The 17,645-nt window shown below is 37.5% G+C and overlaps 1 protein-coding gene across 4 annotated transcripts in view; it reads right to left on the reverse strand.

Annotated features, from left to right (window-relative positions):
- Positions 1-9,816: 9,816 nt before the first annotated feature.
- LOC306850908 (rho guanine nucleotide exchange factor 12-like) overlaps positions 9,817-17,645 on the reverse strand; it is a 54,707-nt gene continuing 46,878 nt past the window's right edge. For 2 of the 4 annotated variants that reach the window (XM_079386867.1, XM_079386865.1), the window contains 12 exons: positions 17,431-17,531; positions 17,031-17,108; positions 15,980-16,055; positions 15,732-15,899; positions 15,550-15,637; positions 15,391-15,468; positions 15,140-15,219; positions 14,869-15,054; positions 13,575-13,772; positions 13,080-13,300; positions 12,154-12,229; positions 9,817-12,041 (listed from right to left, as the gene is read on the reverse strand). In XM_079386867.1, the coding sequence (XP_079242993.1) occupies positions 12,031-12,041; positions 12,154-12,229; positions 13,080-13,300; positions 13,575-13,772; positions 14,869-15,054; positions 15,140-15,219; positions 15,391-15,468; positions 15,550-15,637; positions 15,732-15,899; positions 15,980-16,055; positions 17,031-17,108; positions 17,431-17,531 (1,361 nt within the window). In that variant the 3' untranslated portion in view covers positions 9,817-12,030. The remainder of the gene's footprint in view (positions 12,042-12,153; positions 12,230-13,079; positions 13,301-13,574; positions 13,773-14,868; positions 15,055-15,139; positions 15,220-15,390; positions 15,469-15,549; positions 15,638-15,731; positions 15,900-15,979; positions 16,056-17,030; positions 17,109-17,430; positions 17,532-17,645) is intronic. The other 2 variants (XM_079386868.1, XM_079386866.1) reach the window with 1 other exon arrangement.

Here is a 17,645-nt window from a genome sequence, read left to right on the forward strand (position 1 = left end):
GATGAATAATAACGTCAAATAATTGTCCCATCAGCAGAATGTGAACAAAATTCAACAAATCCCCAACCCCTTGTTTATTAATGAAATATTTTGCATTTAATAATGCTTTCAACTACTAATAAGACATTTTACTTTTATTTGAATCCACTTCTGAAGAGTTCTGGTTCTGTGTGGGCCTACTTACTCCTCTCTAGTATACGCTGTCAAAGCCCTTCACCCAGTGGGACTCTTCATGAGTCTTCCTCATATAGGAAACATCTGACATCTATAAAAAGGGAGGACTAGCAAGTATAATGAAACTTACAAATGCACATCCACTTTATCTTTCATAAAAGGCACATACTCACCTTGTCAGTAAAAGAACAGAGAGAACAGACATTTAATCTCCAAAGATGTAATGGCACTTTTAACCTCAAATCAATTGTGACTGTGTGATCCGAGCCAATGATTTAACATTCGCATTATGCATATCTAAGTGAGCCAAGTTTGAAAGTTATCATCCAGTACTTTTGTTCTATGGCGTCTGTATAACAGCCTGTGAGGCAACAGATTTGTTCTGTATTAAGTTGAAATGAAATCTAAAATGTCATATTTTCCAAGTATGTTTATTGTACCTCATATAAAGCTTTATATTTATACACTATACATTTTGCACAGAATATGAATATTTGAGGCATCTTTCGGATTCCCCTGGCAGTGAACCCAAAGCAACAGAATGTGATAATTAAATGTACTGTTAAAGTCATTGAGTTTCCATTACAAGCTACATAAGTTTATGCTGAGAGAAATTAAGACAACCCATGCGGTGGTAAACAGATGTAGTGTGCGTCTGTTCCTGGGGTGATGAATACGATTTCCTCTTATCATCTATAAAGCACAGATATTTCTTGTTTTATCAAATACACTGACTTGTTACATTGAGGATTTAGGGGTCGCTGTGAAATTTCATCCATCAACAATGGCAAAAGACAATCTGTTGACAGTCTTTTCTCTTCATAGCACCTAGATTTATTAACTCGAGAGTCCAAGGAGATGATTTGCCTGTAGAAAGGTTGTTACATTGAGGCAGTTCAATCTTATGCCAGAACCAAGGGCATTTGCACTTCATTATCACAGAATAATTTCAAATAGAAACTGCAAACCAGAGCGCAACAGGTGATGCATTATTACAGACGGGATGGTGTTTGGAATGGCGCAGGCCATCAATCAAGAGCTCCATTTGAAGAAATTATGCATCGGGGCAAAATGCAGACGCACATTAGGCTGCAGAGCGTTAGCCATAAATGATCCCCGCATTTTGACAATATTCTAGCGTCAGTAGACAAGATGCAGTGCAGCATGCACAAATATGGCGTAAATGAGAAATGAATTGGAGAAAAGAGAGGTGACACTTCTGCTACTGAAAAGGATTCTTTTGAGTTGGAAGTCAGTCATGGTCGTCTTTGTTGAGGCAAGTGTTTCGAGACTGCGTAATGTTGTTTCGCTCATAAAAGTCTCTGCCAGGACTGCTTTTGCGGACCATCTAACATGAGGATGAGTTGTTTATCTTTGTCTCTGTGCACAGAACACTGGTCCTATTGATTGTGGGAACTGATCCCGGCCAGGGAGCTGGTGTACTGGGTCTTCAGTGTACCTGATGGAACGTCATAGTTTTGTTGAGGTTGAATCAATGCCTGGTGAAGCATATGTTCAGAATAGCAGTGTCTCCATGGTGGGCAAGGCTATAATTACAAACACTCCTAGATGTACTAAAAGAAAAACGCAAACACTAAGAATTGTTGATTTGGGTGAGTCATGTAAATATCACCATCACATTCACTACCACTCAGCTTTAAACTACACTGACCTTAGCCTTGAAATTCCAATTCTAATTCCAGATTCCATTCATAATCGCCCTGACAATCGTGTAGTGTGTTCTCGGAGAAGAAAAGACGGAATTTTGGGATATAAATTAGTAATTAGTAAACAAAATTGAATATACAAATATGAAGAGTTTTTTCATTGCACTCCAATTAATCTCAATCAAACTGCAGTTGGGTTATTTTGATTAGGTTAAAAAATAACTAATAAATATAGCTAACTAACACAATAAAAACCATGATAACATAAAAAACATGTTTTTGAAACTTAAACGAATATATACGAATATATATATATATATATATATATTGGACTCCCATACTGTTTTGCAGGAGCAATATTCTGTAATTTACTATGACGTTTTCATCTGTGAATACATGAATGCACATATTATCATAAAGTAGTCCCTGTTTTATGATACAAAGTATCACAAAAGTAGTACATATATGGTTTGTTCACATTATTCCAAGTCTTCTGAAGACTTAAAACCAGACAAAACTTTAAAGTTAAAACCTTATCCATATCCGCTTGAATATGGTGCATAAGGGAGAATGACAATGTGTTTAAATATGCACAGTGAGTGCACTCAACACCATATAAGGAGAAGGCGGCAGAGAAGAGAAAAACTGCACATAAACCTTTTTGCTTCTCTCTTCTATCAACAACACTTTAGATTTGTTTGTGTGAAAATGAATGTAGGAGTCTGTGCAACATACATTAAGAACCACTGGAAGTACAGATTTCAGGTTATTGGCAGTTTAGTATCCCTTGACAATAGTTAATATCATATTTCACTGACCAGGCAATATACACCAGAACAAACATGCACATTTGACAAGAGACCATTTGCTGTGAGCAGACTTCTGGGCTTAGTATTGTCAGCCTTTGTGATTTGCCAATAAGCCTTTTAGCTGCCAATTAGATTGTAGTACTCTCAACTCAGCTTAACACGGTTTACAATATTTAAATTCATTCTGCATTTTTTTCCCCCTTGCAATCTGAAATGTTTTTTTTTTTTTAAGTGTCGATTTCATGAGGGGCTAACCAGAACTGGTTCAGTGGCTCCTGAAGTGTAATATGCAACCTGAGCAGGCTTGGAAAATATTCATTAGTTATGAATCAGCCATTCTCCTGGGCCTGAATGCACTGCTGTGCTGTTGTGTGTGTGTCAGCCAGAAGTATAGATTCCTCTCCTCTCTCAGACAGACAGCTGCGTAACGGCTCTGGCATTCTCCCAATAACCAACCACAGAAAGCCTAGTGTTCTGAAGCCATAAAACCGAGACCCATGTTCATTTAACAAAACTGCCATTCACTCTCTGATGATATATGACAGGGTTTAGAACAATTATGCAATCAGATGAAATTAGTTAAATTGATTTTAAAGGAATAGTTTGTAGTGTGTCTAGCACATGTAGCACAGCATATAGCATGTAGAACAGTAACTGGAATATTAAATAAAAAATATTAAAAGTAATAAATTTGAAATAAGACACATAGTGACTAAGCATAAATAGGACCAACATTCTATTCAATAAAAATGTCCTCAGTTGAGCTCTCCGGCCTTTGATAGCAAATTCACCCCTCTTTAAACAGATATTAATATTGTATAAGCAGACCATATCTATGTTTACACATGCCAAGCTCTACTTACAATAACCGAACCTCATGGGTGATATGAGGAAAACAAAATGAGCATAAACAAAAAGCCTTCCATCTGTCCATATATCTGAAGCAACGGATTGCATCTCAAGGGCCATATTTTTGATGCATTTTATTTTGAACTTGTTAAATTACAATGAATTCTAATAATGTTACGTTTAATCACTCACCTCACCAAACCAGTGGCATCATGCAGTTAATTTAATTAATTAATTAGCCTATCATGTAATTAATTTGATTAAGATCTTTGTTCAATTGACAAAACCTTGGAACCGTTTTTTTTTTTCTCGTTTATCGTGTATGTCGGTTTACTCAAGGTCTACACGATTAGCTTTAGGTGTCAGTCAAAAGCTTAAACATTATTAAGGGCTAACCAGAGTCAACAGGCCTTTTTCTTGTCAAGAGGACTGAATTTATCATAAGAGCATTTGTAATGAGACAATTCAATTTCTCTCTTTTTAAACACAGAATTAAAAATAAAACTACAATACGTGTGGAACCTGTTCATTCCTCACTAAGTGTGCGTTTCTGTATCTCTCAACCCTTTCATTAAGAGGCGCATTGAACTTTTCAGCAGTGGTGAGGGCCGTTGGAAGAATGGCAATACTGGTGAACAGGTGCCCTTTTCCTGCAGAAGCCAGGAGGCTATCAGCTGCATTAAAGTGGACAGCAGGATGTCTGACTGCCTCTTTAGAAGGGCTCCGTATTGAGTTTGACCTGCAAAGGGGTAACGGACAACAGCACAAAAGTCATTTTAATTCCAGTCAGGCTTTTGTTATCCACCTGATACTCGTAGCGAGGATTGTCTCCTCACGCTGGCATTAGCATGAGAGCGTATTGATCAGAATGCTGTGACAGTGTTTCAGATAGATTAAATCACCTGACCTTTTTTGTCACCTACACACAATTCAGCGTTCCCAAAGAGCCGTTCATTCCACCTCCTGTTATCTCACTGCTGGGCATGCTTTTCAAATGGATAAAGAGTGGCGGGAACATATGTATCATATGCCGCCCTCATATCAAAGACCTCAACTTTTGGCCAGGCTGTGCATAAGAATCACACAAGAGACTGTCTTGAGTGACATGGGAAATGACCAATTGTAATCCTGTAAATAGACACTGAAATGAAACGCACATCTTCAGCATTGACATCTAAATGTAACATTTTTGTATGCACAACTAATAGAGATCTACAAATGTTTACAATGTTTTTTTCTTAGTTTTTTTCTCATCAATTGTGTACATTATGGTTGTATCTTACATTTAATGTTGATAAATGAATGCTTATTGCATTATATCAGTTTGATGCGTGTTATGATGGTGTTTATTGTTTGTATGAATGACAGCACATTCTATAAATGTTAATATTTTCCTTCTCAACTCGTGGAAAAGCTGCTTGTGATGAGCTTTGATTCATCATATTTCCATCACCACCTGCTTTTGCTGGTTATCAGTATATTACAAAGGTGCTAAATAGATTACAATATATATTAACATTCTATAAGTTAATGAAGTACAGTTTTTAAATGTAAATATAAGTTAAATCTTTAAAAAAAATTTTTTTACAGTATATTCAGAGCCTCAAAGCTCTGTATGATGCCACTAACATGGCACACTTTTACAATGATTAGACGAGATAATGCCAACTGAGTAGCTAGTAAAACATAATTTTGGTTTTTGGCTGAGTGATAAAATCCTATGCACCCTGACTTCTGGAAATTTTGTTGCAGTCTGTTTGAAGCTTGTGATTTTTACAAATGCTTTCCAATTTTGTATCAGCGGTCTGTGAATGAACTGTAAGTGGTCCACAGTAATAAACCAGCAAAGTGCCAAATCATGACCAGAATTTTCCTGACTCTTACTGCATGGGACCTTATCAAGTGCAAGGTTAGAATGACTCATTTCATCTTCTCTGATGTCACACTCAAAGCACCCAGGCCCGGTCTCCATCATAATTAAACAGGGCTTAAGGCATCCGAAGAAGATGGAAGAGTCATTCATCTCATTGCTTTGCGGCCAAAGAAAGGGCACCGGGCTCTGGAACATACCGGGGTCATTCCTGGCATCCGCATCTCTCAGATGTACGCTTCACACAGGAGGCCCAGGATGATGAAGCAGACGTGTCGGATTGCTCACCATGGTAATAAGACAGTGGTTAAACCCCCTCTCGCCTTCAACTCCATCTCAACCAACAGCTCGATAAGTACATCGATGTTGTTGGCACCCTACAGGAGAAAGGGCTGCTGAAATTTATGGGGCACCATCTGTATGAACTAGAGCTGAGCCGTGCGCTCCCTGTGGACAGGACACGGAGATACGAACACAATGAGAGTGGGAGGAGAAGGGCCGTGAAGCATATCGTACAGACACTCCACCAGTCTTTACTCAGTGGTTGTCTGTTGTCAGCGCTGATCGATTGCTTTGCACATTTGCCATAGTTCTGCATTAGAGGCCTTGTTCACACAGCAGCAGAATACGGTTGTCAGTCTAGTTTTTGAGGACTTAATACGATTCACACATAAATTGGTTATTTGCAAGTTGAACAAGCACATTCTATGATCAAAGTCACACCCGTACATTTTCAGTACTATACGCTATAGCATAAATTGTGTGCAGAGACGTTCCACATGGCAACCTGTTGCCACCATAGAATTAAAAAAAAAAAAATGGAATTGAAACAATCTCCCTAATTTCTTGCAATTCCAAATTTATATATTGCAAGTCGTTTCTCAGTAATGCAAGCTCTCGAATTCAGACCAACTATCTCAGAATTGTGAATTTATAGCACACTTCTGTCTTTTTCTTGCATTTCAAGTTAATATCTCGCAATATTGAACCTCACAATTCGGACTTTTTTCTCAGAATTCTCAGTTAACGGTGCAATTTGGGTTTGAGTTTACATCTCGAAATTCAGACTTTTTTCTTGGAATTCTGATTTAACCTCTCTAGACTTATGACTTTTTCTCTGAACTGCAAGTTTATCTCTCGTAATTCTGACTTTTTTTCTTGGATTTCAAAGTCAACATCTTACAATTTTTTTAGAGAGTTTATTCATCTTTTAAAGGCATAAATGATAGGGGATAAAATAATCTATGTATTACGAAATGCATTTTATCATTGACAGGGCCATAGCTAGGGTATGTGGGGCCCTGGCTGAAAACGCGTTCCGGTGGGGGGGGCCTAGAACAGCCGGGGACCCTAGAATCGTCGTCACCTTTTTCCCTGTTCAAGAAGTATTGGTACATTCCATTTAACAGGTAATTTTATGCATTTCGTGATCCAGACACCCTCATCTCATTTGCCTTTTGCAATTGACTCGTTTATACAGTAGCTTATTTAACTGTATTGTTAAATAATAGTTGGCTATGAACACAATTGTGCCAGTGAAACCTTTGATTTGCATATCAATCCAGTACGTGTTGTAGTACTTCCCATCATCAGCAATAAACTTCTAAATCTCAACTCTGCTAAAATTCATTTGTAAATTTGACGCAATTCTGAGGTCGACTGGAAAAATAATTCTTGCATGACTTTTTCAATTCAATCTCCTATACCACGAATGTCATTCACACTAACTCGTGTGTTCTTGCTGAGTGGTTTGAATAATAATTTGGTGGGGGTGTGTTAATTCGTTCTATATTAAGCTAGATTGGTTCACCTATGTAATTAAAAGCAGCTGAGTGCTGTTCCAATGAGACTAAATGCCGAGGGGTAACGTTCCATTTAGACGAGTCAATATGAGTGGAGAGGTTCATTACTCACCGAGGGGTGGAAGTGAGGTCATAATCAAACACTAGCATCCTACGGGGGACTCATAACCTCTCCTTGCTTCTCTCTTTGCTGCCACGTTGCGTGATAATAAGCTTGAGAGGTTTCTAATAGCCTAGCTTATTGTCTTCACTGTACTGGGAAAAACTCTCTCGGTCAAACTCAAATGTCTCAGAAGACAATAATATAGCCCATTCACATTAACTTGAGAAATTAAGCCTTTAAGTACTATTGTTTTAGTATAAAAAAAACATCCAAATTCATGTCAAGCATGCGTATTTGTTCGTGCCGTGGCCTGCTACTCTGAAAATCACTTAGGGTGACTTTAACTGTCGTGCTTGCCTTTTTTGTTAGGATGACTTACTTTTAATATTAAAATATGGGTATCACATCATGTCAAGTGGAAAATAACTGATTACGTACCTTAATAAATGTGTCAGGTAGAAAGTGGCTGTGAGGATGTACACCCACTGTAATGAATGCGCTAACAAAACCCACACATAATGTACGCCTGCAGAACAACATTGAAAATCCTGGTACATGATTATTTTCATAATGAAAGTAGCTCAGTTTTAGGCAGAAGAAAAAAGCCAGTGGTTGTATTGCACCGTCAGTGTTGTATAGGTTATACAATGCAAAACTTGATAGAAGACTTTATAAGGCTAGACTAAAAATATTGACAAATAGGGCTGGGTTTTGACACAAATTTCATGAATCGATTCAATTCGATATCTTTAACTTGATATACATGCAGGTACATGTCAAATTTTCTCACAGAAAAAAAATCTCAACTAATGCGGTAAAATATAGGCCTAAATGACAGTCAGTTGGTAGACTACTACATTACTATAATATTGAAGGTTAAAATGAACTGATTTATATACAAACGCTTAAATTACACTAAGTTTAAGTTTTTATAATAACAAAGTTACAATTACATAATTATATCTCTACTCCAAATGTTTCTTTGAAATATAAACATTTAAATGGTGGCTGACATAAAAAAAAAAACAACGGATTTATTAAAACAAATTAAACATTTAACAGTAAAAAATTGATGAATAGGTTATATGGTGCATATATTTAGCAAAATTTTCCATAGTTTATTTTTCTAGCTCACTAATGAGTTTATGGTCACTAAATATGTTTTTCTTAGGTTTTTCTATTACGTTATGTGACATTATTTTTACAAGCTGTTATATTGACATCTTTCCGCGGTTGAAACACTGATTGACCGATTACATGAGACAGATTTCATTAAGTTGTACTATTTATTTTCATGTTTATTTCATGCTGAAAGCAGCGGCGGCATTTCCATATGGCAGAGTATGGCCGTCGCCATTACCCAGCCCAGTCAGGCGTGCCGTGGAAAATTAACTTCATTTCTCTATTAGCCTATATTTCGTTATTATTATTTTAAATCAGTGCTATTGGTCTTCCTTATGTCTGTTTGAAGGTTTTAACATATTTAACCAATGAAAAGCATTCAAAAGAGCTTGTCAGTAGAACTTCTTAACGCCATTGGATCCTCAGCGAAACCTCGTAGCTTCACCCCACCTCCATGCAGATTGTTATTACATTAAAATAATATGGCAAAGACACAATTTTCAATATCAAGCAGCAAAAAAAACTGTTTTGTACAGCTAAAAATAGCTGGACAGTGGACATGAGACCAGAAGCTAGACCCATAGAATTTACAAATGGCCAATCCTATTTTTACGGGAAGAAAAACGTGGATAGAGCTAAAATTATAAAGATGGCTGAGCACAATATATAATATGAGGATAATATGAATGTGAATGTAGATGTAATGGAGTTAGTTTCATCAGAACAGATTTGGAGAAAACTGTTGTAGATTACTAGTTTTTATCAGCTGTTTGGACTCTCATTCTGACGGCACCCCTTGACTGCAGAGGATCCATTGGTGAACAAGTGACGTGACGCTAAATTTCTCCAAATCTGTTCTGATGAAGAAAGAAACTCATCTATATCTAGGAAGCATTTTTCACTAATGGTCTCACTTGAACCTCATATACCCTGGTATGAACCACAGCACTTTTTAGATCTTCATAAAGCCGCATATTTCAATAGTTTATGTTTGTGTAATCATGCACACTGTTTTCAAGTGTGTGGAACAGAGTTATGGAAACAGGAATGGCTCTTGGGTTGGTCTAGGTGATCTGAGAGACTGCGAGAGATGTGATGTGACACCACAGTTTGCCCTTCTTCTCGCCCCCCTCAGCGCTTCAATTAGATAATTGACAGGTGCATGCCGAGACAATCAATTGTCCTGCTGACTGCCTGTTTCTCTGTACTTAACTGCACAGTGTTTTAAGGGTGAAACGATGAGAACATATGACCTCAGAGGACAACCACTTTCCTTCAGAGGAACAGAGTGTCTCTCTAAAACTGCTTAGGGGAAACTTGACTGAGGCTACAATGGAGCTCTGTGATTCATTTGGATGAACACTACTGATTTATGCAAGAGCATGGTTAACTGAAGACCTTTTTTCTTCTTTTTTTTAATGATTTGCAACAAGTGCCGTGGTAATGAGTGATGCCTGAGGTGGACTGACTGAGCGTAACAGGAGTTGTAGTTTTAAACACTTGCTCTGCTCTGTATCTGGCTAACCTGTAGGGTCCAGTTAAACCCAGAGTATTGATGTCATTGCAGCCCTATGGGCAAACACAGACAACAAGCACTATCTGCCCTCTACTGGCCTGTCACTGTATAATCAACAAGAAAATCTGGTGCATATACTTATTTATACCATGTAATGTTGGATGTCTCAAGCAAAGAACAGAATAAATCAAAGACTTCTGCTTTTCTGAAAATTTGTGTGTAATTACAGCCACCTGACTCGTGACCGAGTTTCACAAAATTGGCTGAATATATATAAGCAGTAGGCTGTTTTAAAAAGGAGAAATCTAAAAGATGAAAAAGAAGAATTAGGTAGAATCAACTTGCTACTGTGTGAATAATATATAATCATGTTATCAATAAAAAGGTAACTGTAATCTGTATGTCCCAATTGGAATTTACAATTATCAATTAAATGTCAGTTATATTTTGGTTGCATTGGTAAATAAATATAAAAGGTTTAACTGGTTGTGTAAAACAGGTACATAATAACAGCAATAATGATAGCATTAGCATTAAATATTCGCAATCACCTGAATATATAACCATAACAACAGTAAGCAGCCCGAGGCCTTGCAGTTAAGTTCACTACATCATATATAGAAAGTTATGTTTTCTAACATTATTATTGATTTACTTACTATTCCAAACAAAATCATTTTGTTAAAATATTCTTCATGCAAGAGTTTAAAGACTATGGGTACCAAAAGCCAAACCTTAGACTTTACTCCAAAATCCCTCACAGAAAGTACTATAAAGATTCATCACTCCGACAGTCAGTGCATAATTCACACACTGGGTGTGTCAAGGAAAGAATCATGGTGGAAGCAAATTGGTATTGATCATAAAACGTCGTAACGGTGAATGATGACTGTACAATTTAGTTGGTAGCCACTTTATGTACCCTTGATGAGGAATAACGATAAAGCTTGGCAGAAAACACAACTCATTTAGCTGGTTTATGAGGAGACAGGCTTGCACGACTTCAAAAACAAACTAAATTTCCGATCATTCTCCGTGGCAGCACATAATTAAAGCATTAATTATGCTCGCAATCTTTGCTCTCCGTTTAGTAGCACTACTGCTAAAATGCTTCCTGTCTTGTTGTGAAGAAAAAGAAATATGAAACTACTCAACTATTTTTTCTGACCGAAATCACACACTACTTCTCAACTCCTCTTGTCCATGTTAAAGGACATCAACAGTGAGTTGCAGTTATTATATGCAGTTTTGATTGACAAGCTACTCAAATTCCCATTCTATGCCACGAATATTCCAGCACATGCACTCATTATATGCCTGCATTTAAAAAAACTGCCAAAAATCGATCAGTACAAAGGTTGTCATTGCATCTTTATTTCCAGGTTTTGCATCACCTTCAATCCTGATGGCAAATCTTCTCTTTTTGCAGTCATCAAAATGTAGCTGCAGACCGAGAGAGCCTGAGATCCATCCACTCTTTATCTCAGCAGGAGGGTCTCAGGGGCGAATGCCTCAGTCCAGGGCTCTGGGAGGAATGTCAGCTGGCTGGAGTAACTGAAGGAGGCCTTGAGCAAAAACTTCTCTTGATGTACGGCACAGACTTGGGCTTCCACGCATAAAACTTGTGCCCTGTTCAGTCACACTGGAGCCTACAGCGACAGACAGCTTAAGAGTTTCAACAGCCAGAAGCATGCGAGAAACATGGAAAACACTAAAAGGAAAAATAAATACATCTTGGGATTTAAAAAAAGAAAACAGCTTAATACATTATTAGTTACAAAAAATCCTCTCTCAACTTATATATTTTCTAAACACACAGCTTTGTACATTTTGGTATAGTTCTCCTTTCTCTAGCTAGGGCTGCTGGGGAAGGAGAAGAGACTGGGCTGCCCACATTCGTTGGAATTAGGACATGTACTCGGGACAGGTAAGGCTGAGAGGAGACAGTCCGTCTTCCCTAATTGACGAGTGCTGACAGAAGCGAGAGAGGCCTTGTTAGAATATTCCCCTCATTTTTGGATGGAGGTGTTCAGCAGTGAGGAAGACAGGCTTGTGCGGAGCATGTTACGGATAGAAGCGATGCCCCCGTCATCACAGGAGCCGGGAACTTCTGCCACTCTATTTCTTATCTGTGGGAGGAATGAGACAGAGCAGAGTGATGGAATAATCCTGAAACAGAAACTCTAAGTCAAAGGCTGTGTGATCTGAATTGTTTAGCAGTCACAGTGGTGTTCACGTTACCTCTGCTCTCGTCCGTATCTGCGGTTGATCCAACAGGCCTTTGGCGAAGTAGATTATAATACTTTGTTTCCATCTCCTGAAAAACATTACAAGTTATTATTCAAATTACCTGATAAGTATTAAAATATATATAGAATTAATTAGTGGTGTCAAGCGAAAATAAATTTTGTGTGTACTGTGTATAATTATGCATGTATGTGTGTGTGTGTGTGTGTGTGTGTGTGTGTGTGTGTGTGTGTGTATGTATGTATGTATATATATATATATATATATATATATATATAAATAAATACACACGCATACAGTATATATTTTGAAAATATTTACATGTACTTACATATAATTTAATAATTGTATTATTAATAAATGTAATTGTTTTATTAAATAATATACATATAAATTATGTATAATTACAATTATTAAATCATGAACAGTGATACAATTATTATTAATGTAATAAAGATCATTATTAAATAATAAATGTATGTATAAATAAAAAACATATATTTAAATAAATAAAATAAACATACAATTTTGAAAACTGATTTTATTTTATAATATATACACACATTTGTGCATATATTAAATTATAAACTACATAAATTAATAAATTACAATATATTACAATGAATTAAAATTACTTCTATATAATAGTTATCAGACAAAAATCTGATCTGTATCAGTCATAAAAATTCAGTATAGTGGCTAAAAATGTATGAACTATAAAAAAAAAACCTGATGCTCCCATATCGCAAATGACAAAACTAGTCTAATGACTGACTTTAAGAATTTAATGGCCTCAAAAAGTGCACTAAAATCATCAAGATCACACTTTATATAGCCAACAAAACAATCATTGAGTATATTGTGAATATATATTATATTGTGGAGCCCTAAAATTCAAAGAGTGGTGAGAGCAGACAGACCTTGAGGTGGTTGAGGTTGGCCTGCAGGCAGCGTAGATGTGAGAGGACCTGTCTGCTGAGGCGGGATGTGCTGCCTGAGGAGGGCGAGGAGAACTTGAGGCTGATGCCCGAGTCAGCAGCACAGCTGTGGGCCAAACTCGACTCCTTTCTCCGGACCTGAATATTGTCATCTGTACTGCTCTCGTCTGGGCCACCGTACCCGTCCAGGACCAGGTAAGCTGCTGGAAAGCACAACTACAATCAGCCGGGACACCTGGATGTCGGAGCATGTGTACTACCCGCCATGCCACATCTTGAGAGTCCACCTCTCCATGTCAAGTCAAGTCACCTTTATTTATACAGCGCTTTTAACAATACAGATTGTGTCAAAGCACTTAACAGTATCAAACTGGAGGATAGAGTGTCAGTAATGTATAATAATAAGATTAAACACTTATAATGGCATGTAAACCAACATTAACTCAGGACAGGAGAGTTTCTTGGTCAAACACTCACCGTAGTCCTCGGGGCACTCGTAGAAGCCCGTATCTCCAGAGTAGTCCTGAGCTCGACTAGGGGTGCGAGTGGAGCTGTGCTCCACCGGTGTGCGTAGAGAAGTGGTCCTGAGGAGACGACTGCCGGCCGATCGGCACAATTGCTCGCCCTCATCCTGAGCCATAAGCTGAGTCACCAGCACCTGCTTCAGCGCCGCCACTGAAAAAGACCATGACGTGTACACAGACCTTATTAAATGATACACTACCTCAAAACAACCTGAAATGAAGATGCTGATTACATAACATACAGGACAAGCGTCATATTGAGACCCCATTTATAACTGATATTACCAAGAAAACTAGAAATGTTATTTGTTCATAAATCTAACTGAATCAGAATGACGACTATATTTTATAAGGTGAATCTGTGCTGTTACGATAGGAATTATAATAAACAATTTATTAAGGGGACAGTCCAACCAAAAATGAAAATTCTGTCATCTTTTGCCTCATCATTCCAAACTTCTATGAGTTTTCCCCCCTGCAGAACACAAAAAGGTAATTTGAAGAACGTTGGTAACTAAGCACTTTTGGTTCCTTTTGACTTCCAAGTCAATGGGAACCAAAACGGTTTAGTCACCAACACTTTGGGATGGGCTATCCTTTTAACAAAAAAAGGAATATGCACCTATCTATGGAATTATTTGAACATATTAGAGCATGAAATACACCACACTGGGCTAACAGGGATGTAAAACAGTGTGTTTTTTTAATCAGTTCACTGAAACAAACTGTTCAAGGGAACTGATTTGCAGAAATGAGTCCTATTACTAAAACAAACTGCTTCCCAACATGATGGTCTGATAGCAAAAGACCCAAGTTGACCTCATACAAATAGCATAAAGCTTATGTTAAAATAGAGATGATCCCAAGTTCACATATTTGTTGTTTATGCCATTAGGAAGCAAAAGTACACAAGACCTTAAAAGTCTTCTATTGTTAGATACTGTAATTAAAAGACAATTTTAAAAATAAATAACTCTTTACTGTAGTTTTTTAATCAATAGAGGCTGAGTTGTCAGTTTGTTGAGTTGGCAGCTGCCTCCCAATGCTGAGGACAAGCCAAAACAAACAGGCACAGTAGCCTTAACTCAAGGAATCTGGCACTGTTTAGATGTTTGGCAAGCATAATTTATTATGTAAATGATTATTTCACATTTATTATTTGTCAAAAATAAAACATGATATGAAAGGCATGGATTTGTAAGGTAATCCAGTTAATAATAAGGTAAGGTAATCAAAAGCAGTCTTACAGGTTTTAAGGGCCTCATCTGCTTTAGACGAACAAGATTGCGAGTCTGCATCCCTGCCGTTCAAGAGTTCAGAGTCCAGAAACGAGCCATCCTTGCCAGCTCTCGGGACCTGGTCCTCTTCCCCAGGGCTGGCTTCCGGGACACAATCCCGCAGGGCTGCCGTAGGTGAAAATTCACTGTCTTTCTCTGAGGACAGATTATGAAGTCTCGAGTTGAATATGGTGGCAATCAACACTTTTACAATCAGGAGCGTTTGTACATGCACAGCTACCTGTGGACTGGATGCTTCCTGTGGAGATCCGTTCAGAGCCTTTGCTGAACTTGCTTAACTCGACACCATCTCTGTCACCACTAGAACATAAAAGGAACAGTTATGTAAGGTAAAGGCCTTTATCATTTATATTTGCTACATTCTAAAGCATTTTATGCATAGATTTTATTGTTACTCTCGTCCCAGACCAATACTTTAAAAATCAAACATAAAAATTATCTAAATTAAGTAGTAAGTAGAGAGGAACTCACTCGTGCTGAGGCAAAGGAATGACACTGTGGGGTTTGGCGTTTATAACATCTGCCCTCTGAGCAATCTGCCGTTGCCACCTGATATAAAAGACAATTAACACTGCTCTATAAACTAGAAAGTAGTGGATTGCAGAAACACGAGAAGTGATGAAAACTTACATTCTCTGCTCGGACACGGTTTGTGCCATCAGCTCATAAATCTGAGCTCCGTTTTTGGACATGGAGATCACAAAGAATGATCTGTTATCTGTGTGGGGAAATCAAGGAACCCTGTATGGATTAATTCTTGAAATATATATATAGGGAGTGTGTATGTGACAAATGAGAAGTCAGATGCTCACCTGTCGCCACCGAGCGCACCAGCACAGTGTTGAGTTTGATGATGGGACTGAATATGTGTTTCGTGTCAGCTGTTCCTGCAAGGTTCTTGCTGTGACACCTGAGAATAAAACGCTCGTCCTGCTTCTGCAACAACACCAGGATGTCTTCCAGGAGTAAAGTATATAACTCTGAGGCAAAAACAGACACTAGTGTTATTATACAATCATCAAAAAATAAGCTTTTGGGAAGTTTGAGAGCAGTGGCTTACCAATAGTTTTGTCTTTGTTAATCTTCCAGGACAGAGGACCCTCGTGGACCATCTTCCTTTTAGTGAGATCCAGGTTCTGTGGGACAACACATGAATGAGTAACTTGCATCCTTAAAATCCTTGCTGTAGAAAGGTCTTGCTAGTTTTATTCATATAGCACCCAATTTAGATTTGCTCTTCAAATCTGATTCTTATGTGGACTGACTGATTGTTTACACGGACAAAGCAAATAAATGAAACATTTTCAGAGAGGGTAATAAATGTCCCCCATCTAGATTAGTTATTACATCGTGAATGCCACATATGAGCTTTAAAGGGTAAATTCGAAATGGAAAACTATTACTTTTTACTTTAACTCTTATTATTGTTGCTATTCAATAAGAGAGATGCAAAAATAAAAACCAATAGAATAGTTTCAATCGGTTAACAACAATCAAAATGAAATGTCAAAAACTTCCAACACAAAATATACAAAAAAAATACTTTTTTTAATAAAATAAAATAAAGCTGAAACAGAACAAAATTTAAATACTACAGAATAAAAACTCTTAATTAAGCTTAATTAGAGGTATTAAAAAACAAAAACTAATAAAACAGACAAAAGCACATAAAATTAAACTAAAATTAAAAATACAAAAGCTCATTTAAAATATTAATAATATACTAAATATTAAATCACACATTAATAAAACTTTTTAAGTCATGTCCTGAATAATAAATTAGATCACATTGTTTAGACTGAAAAACTTTAAAATCCATTTTTAACTGAATTAGAAACCATAATGTTTGTATAAATTAAAAAATTTTCCCCAAGCTACAAAAACGAAAAGGATGCCAAGAAAACCATATTTTTGTCTGTCTGAATAAATACGCAACTTCAACTTGATTTTAGCTCCTCACGATGTTGTCTTCCTAAAAATGTATCTCAGACGCACAAATATGATTGACGTTGATCCGCATGAAAAACTGGTGGGATAACCTGCTATTCTCTGCTTCTCAAATACGGTTGTCTAGGAAAAAACCTAGACAAATCTGTATGATAAGCACTAACCTTGAACTCCAAGCTCATGGGGTTCTCGCTCTGCTTGAGGGAAGACAGGTCCAGCCGTCTCTGGTAGTCCTCCAGTCTCTGTGGGACACAAACAAAATACATATTTATGCTGAAGAATCCATTAACATTGGCTGCCCTCTTATGAATTTAGCCACCAAACAAAAAACATTTAAAGCTGCAATCGTTTAAGAATGATAAGGTTGGATCATCCTGTTTCTACTCTAAGAGCAGTTTCAGGGCTGATGTAAGAGTACCTGGAAGCTTTCAACCTAAAGATGAATGCTGACAATCATTAAGTTTTGGTTTTCCAGTGTCTTTCCTTTAAGCTGACCTGAGGCAATAAAGTCTGCCTACCTCGAGCCAGGAGAGAGTGGCAGCTCGATCAAGTTGCACTGCTTACCTGTTTATTCTCGGACTCCTTCACAGACTGGTTGACGTGGCTGAGAATGTGTCGACAGCACTCGGCTGCTCGTCTCACTTTGTCTTTCTCCTCTGACTCATCTGTCGGTAAAGACGATACATAACGTACATGCACACACGTTTCAAGAAGAGACCAATCAACTTTAAGAACATCCTGGCCAGCCAAGTGCCCTCTATTTCCTCTAGTGCCCACCA

Source organism: Barbus barbus (assembly GCF_936440315.1).
Source record: "Barbus barbus genome assembly, chromosome: 31".
NCBI lineage: Eukaryota > Metazoa > Chordata > Actinopteri > Cypriniformes > Cyprinidae > Barbus > Barbus barbus.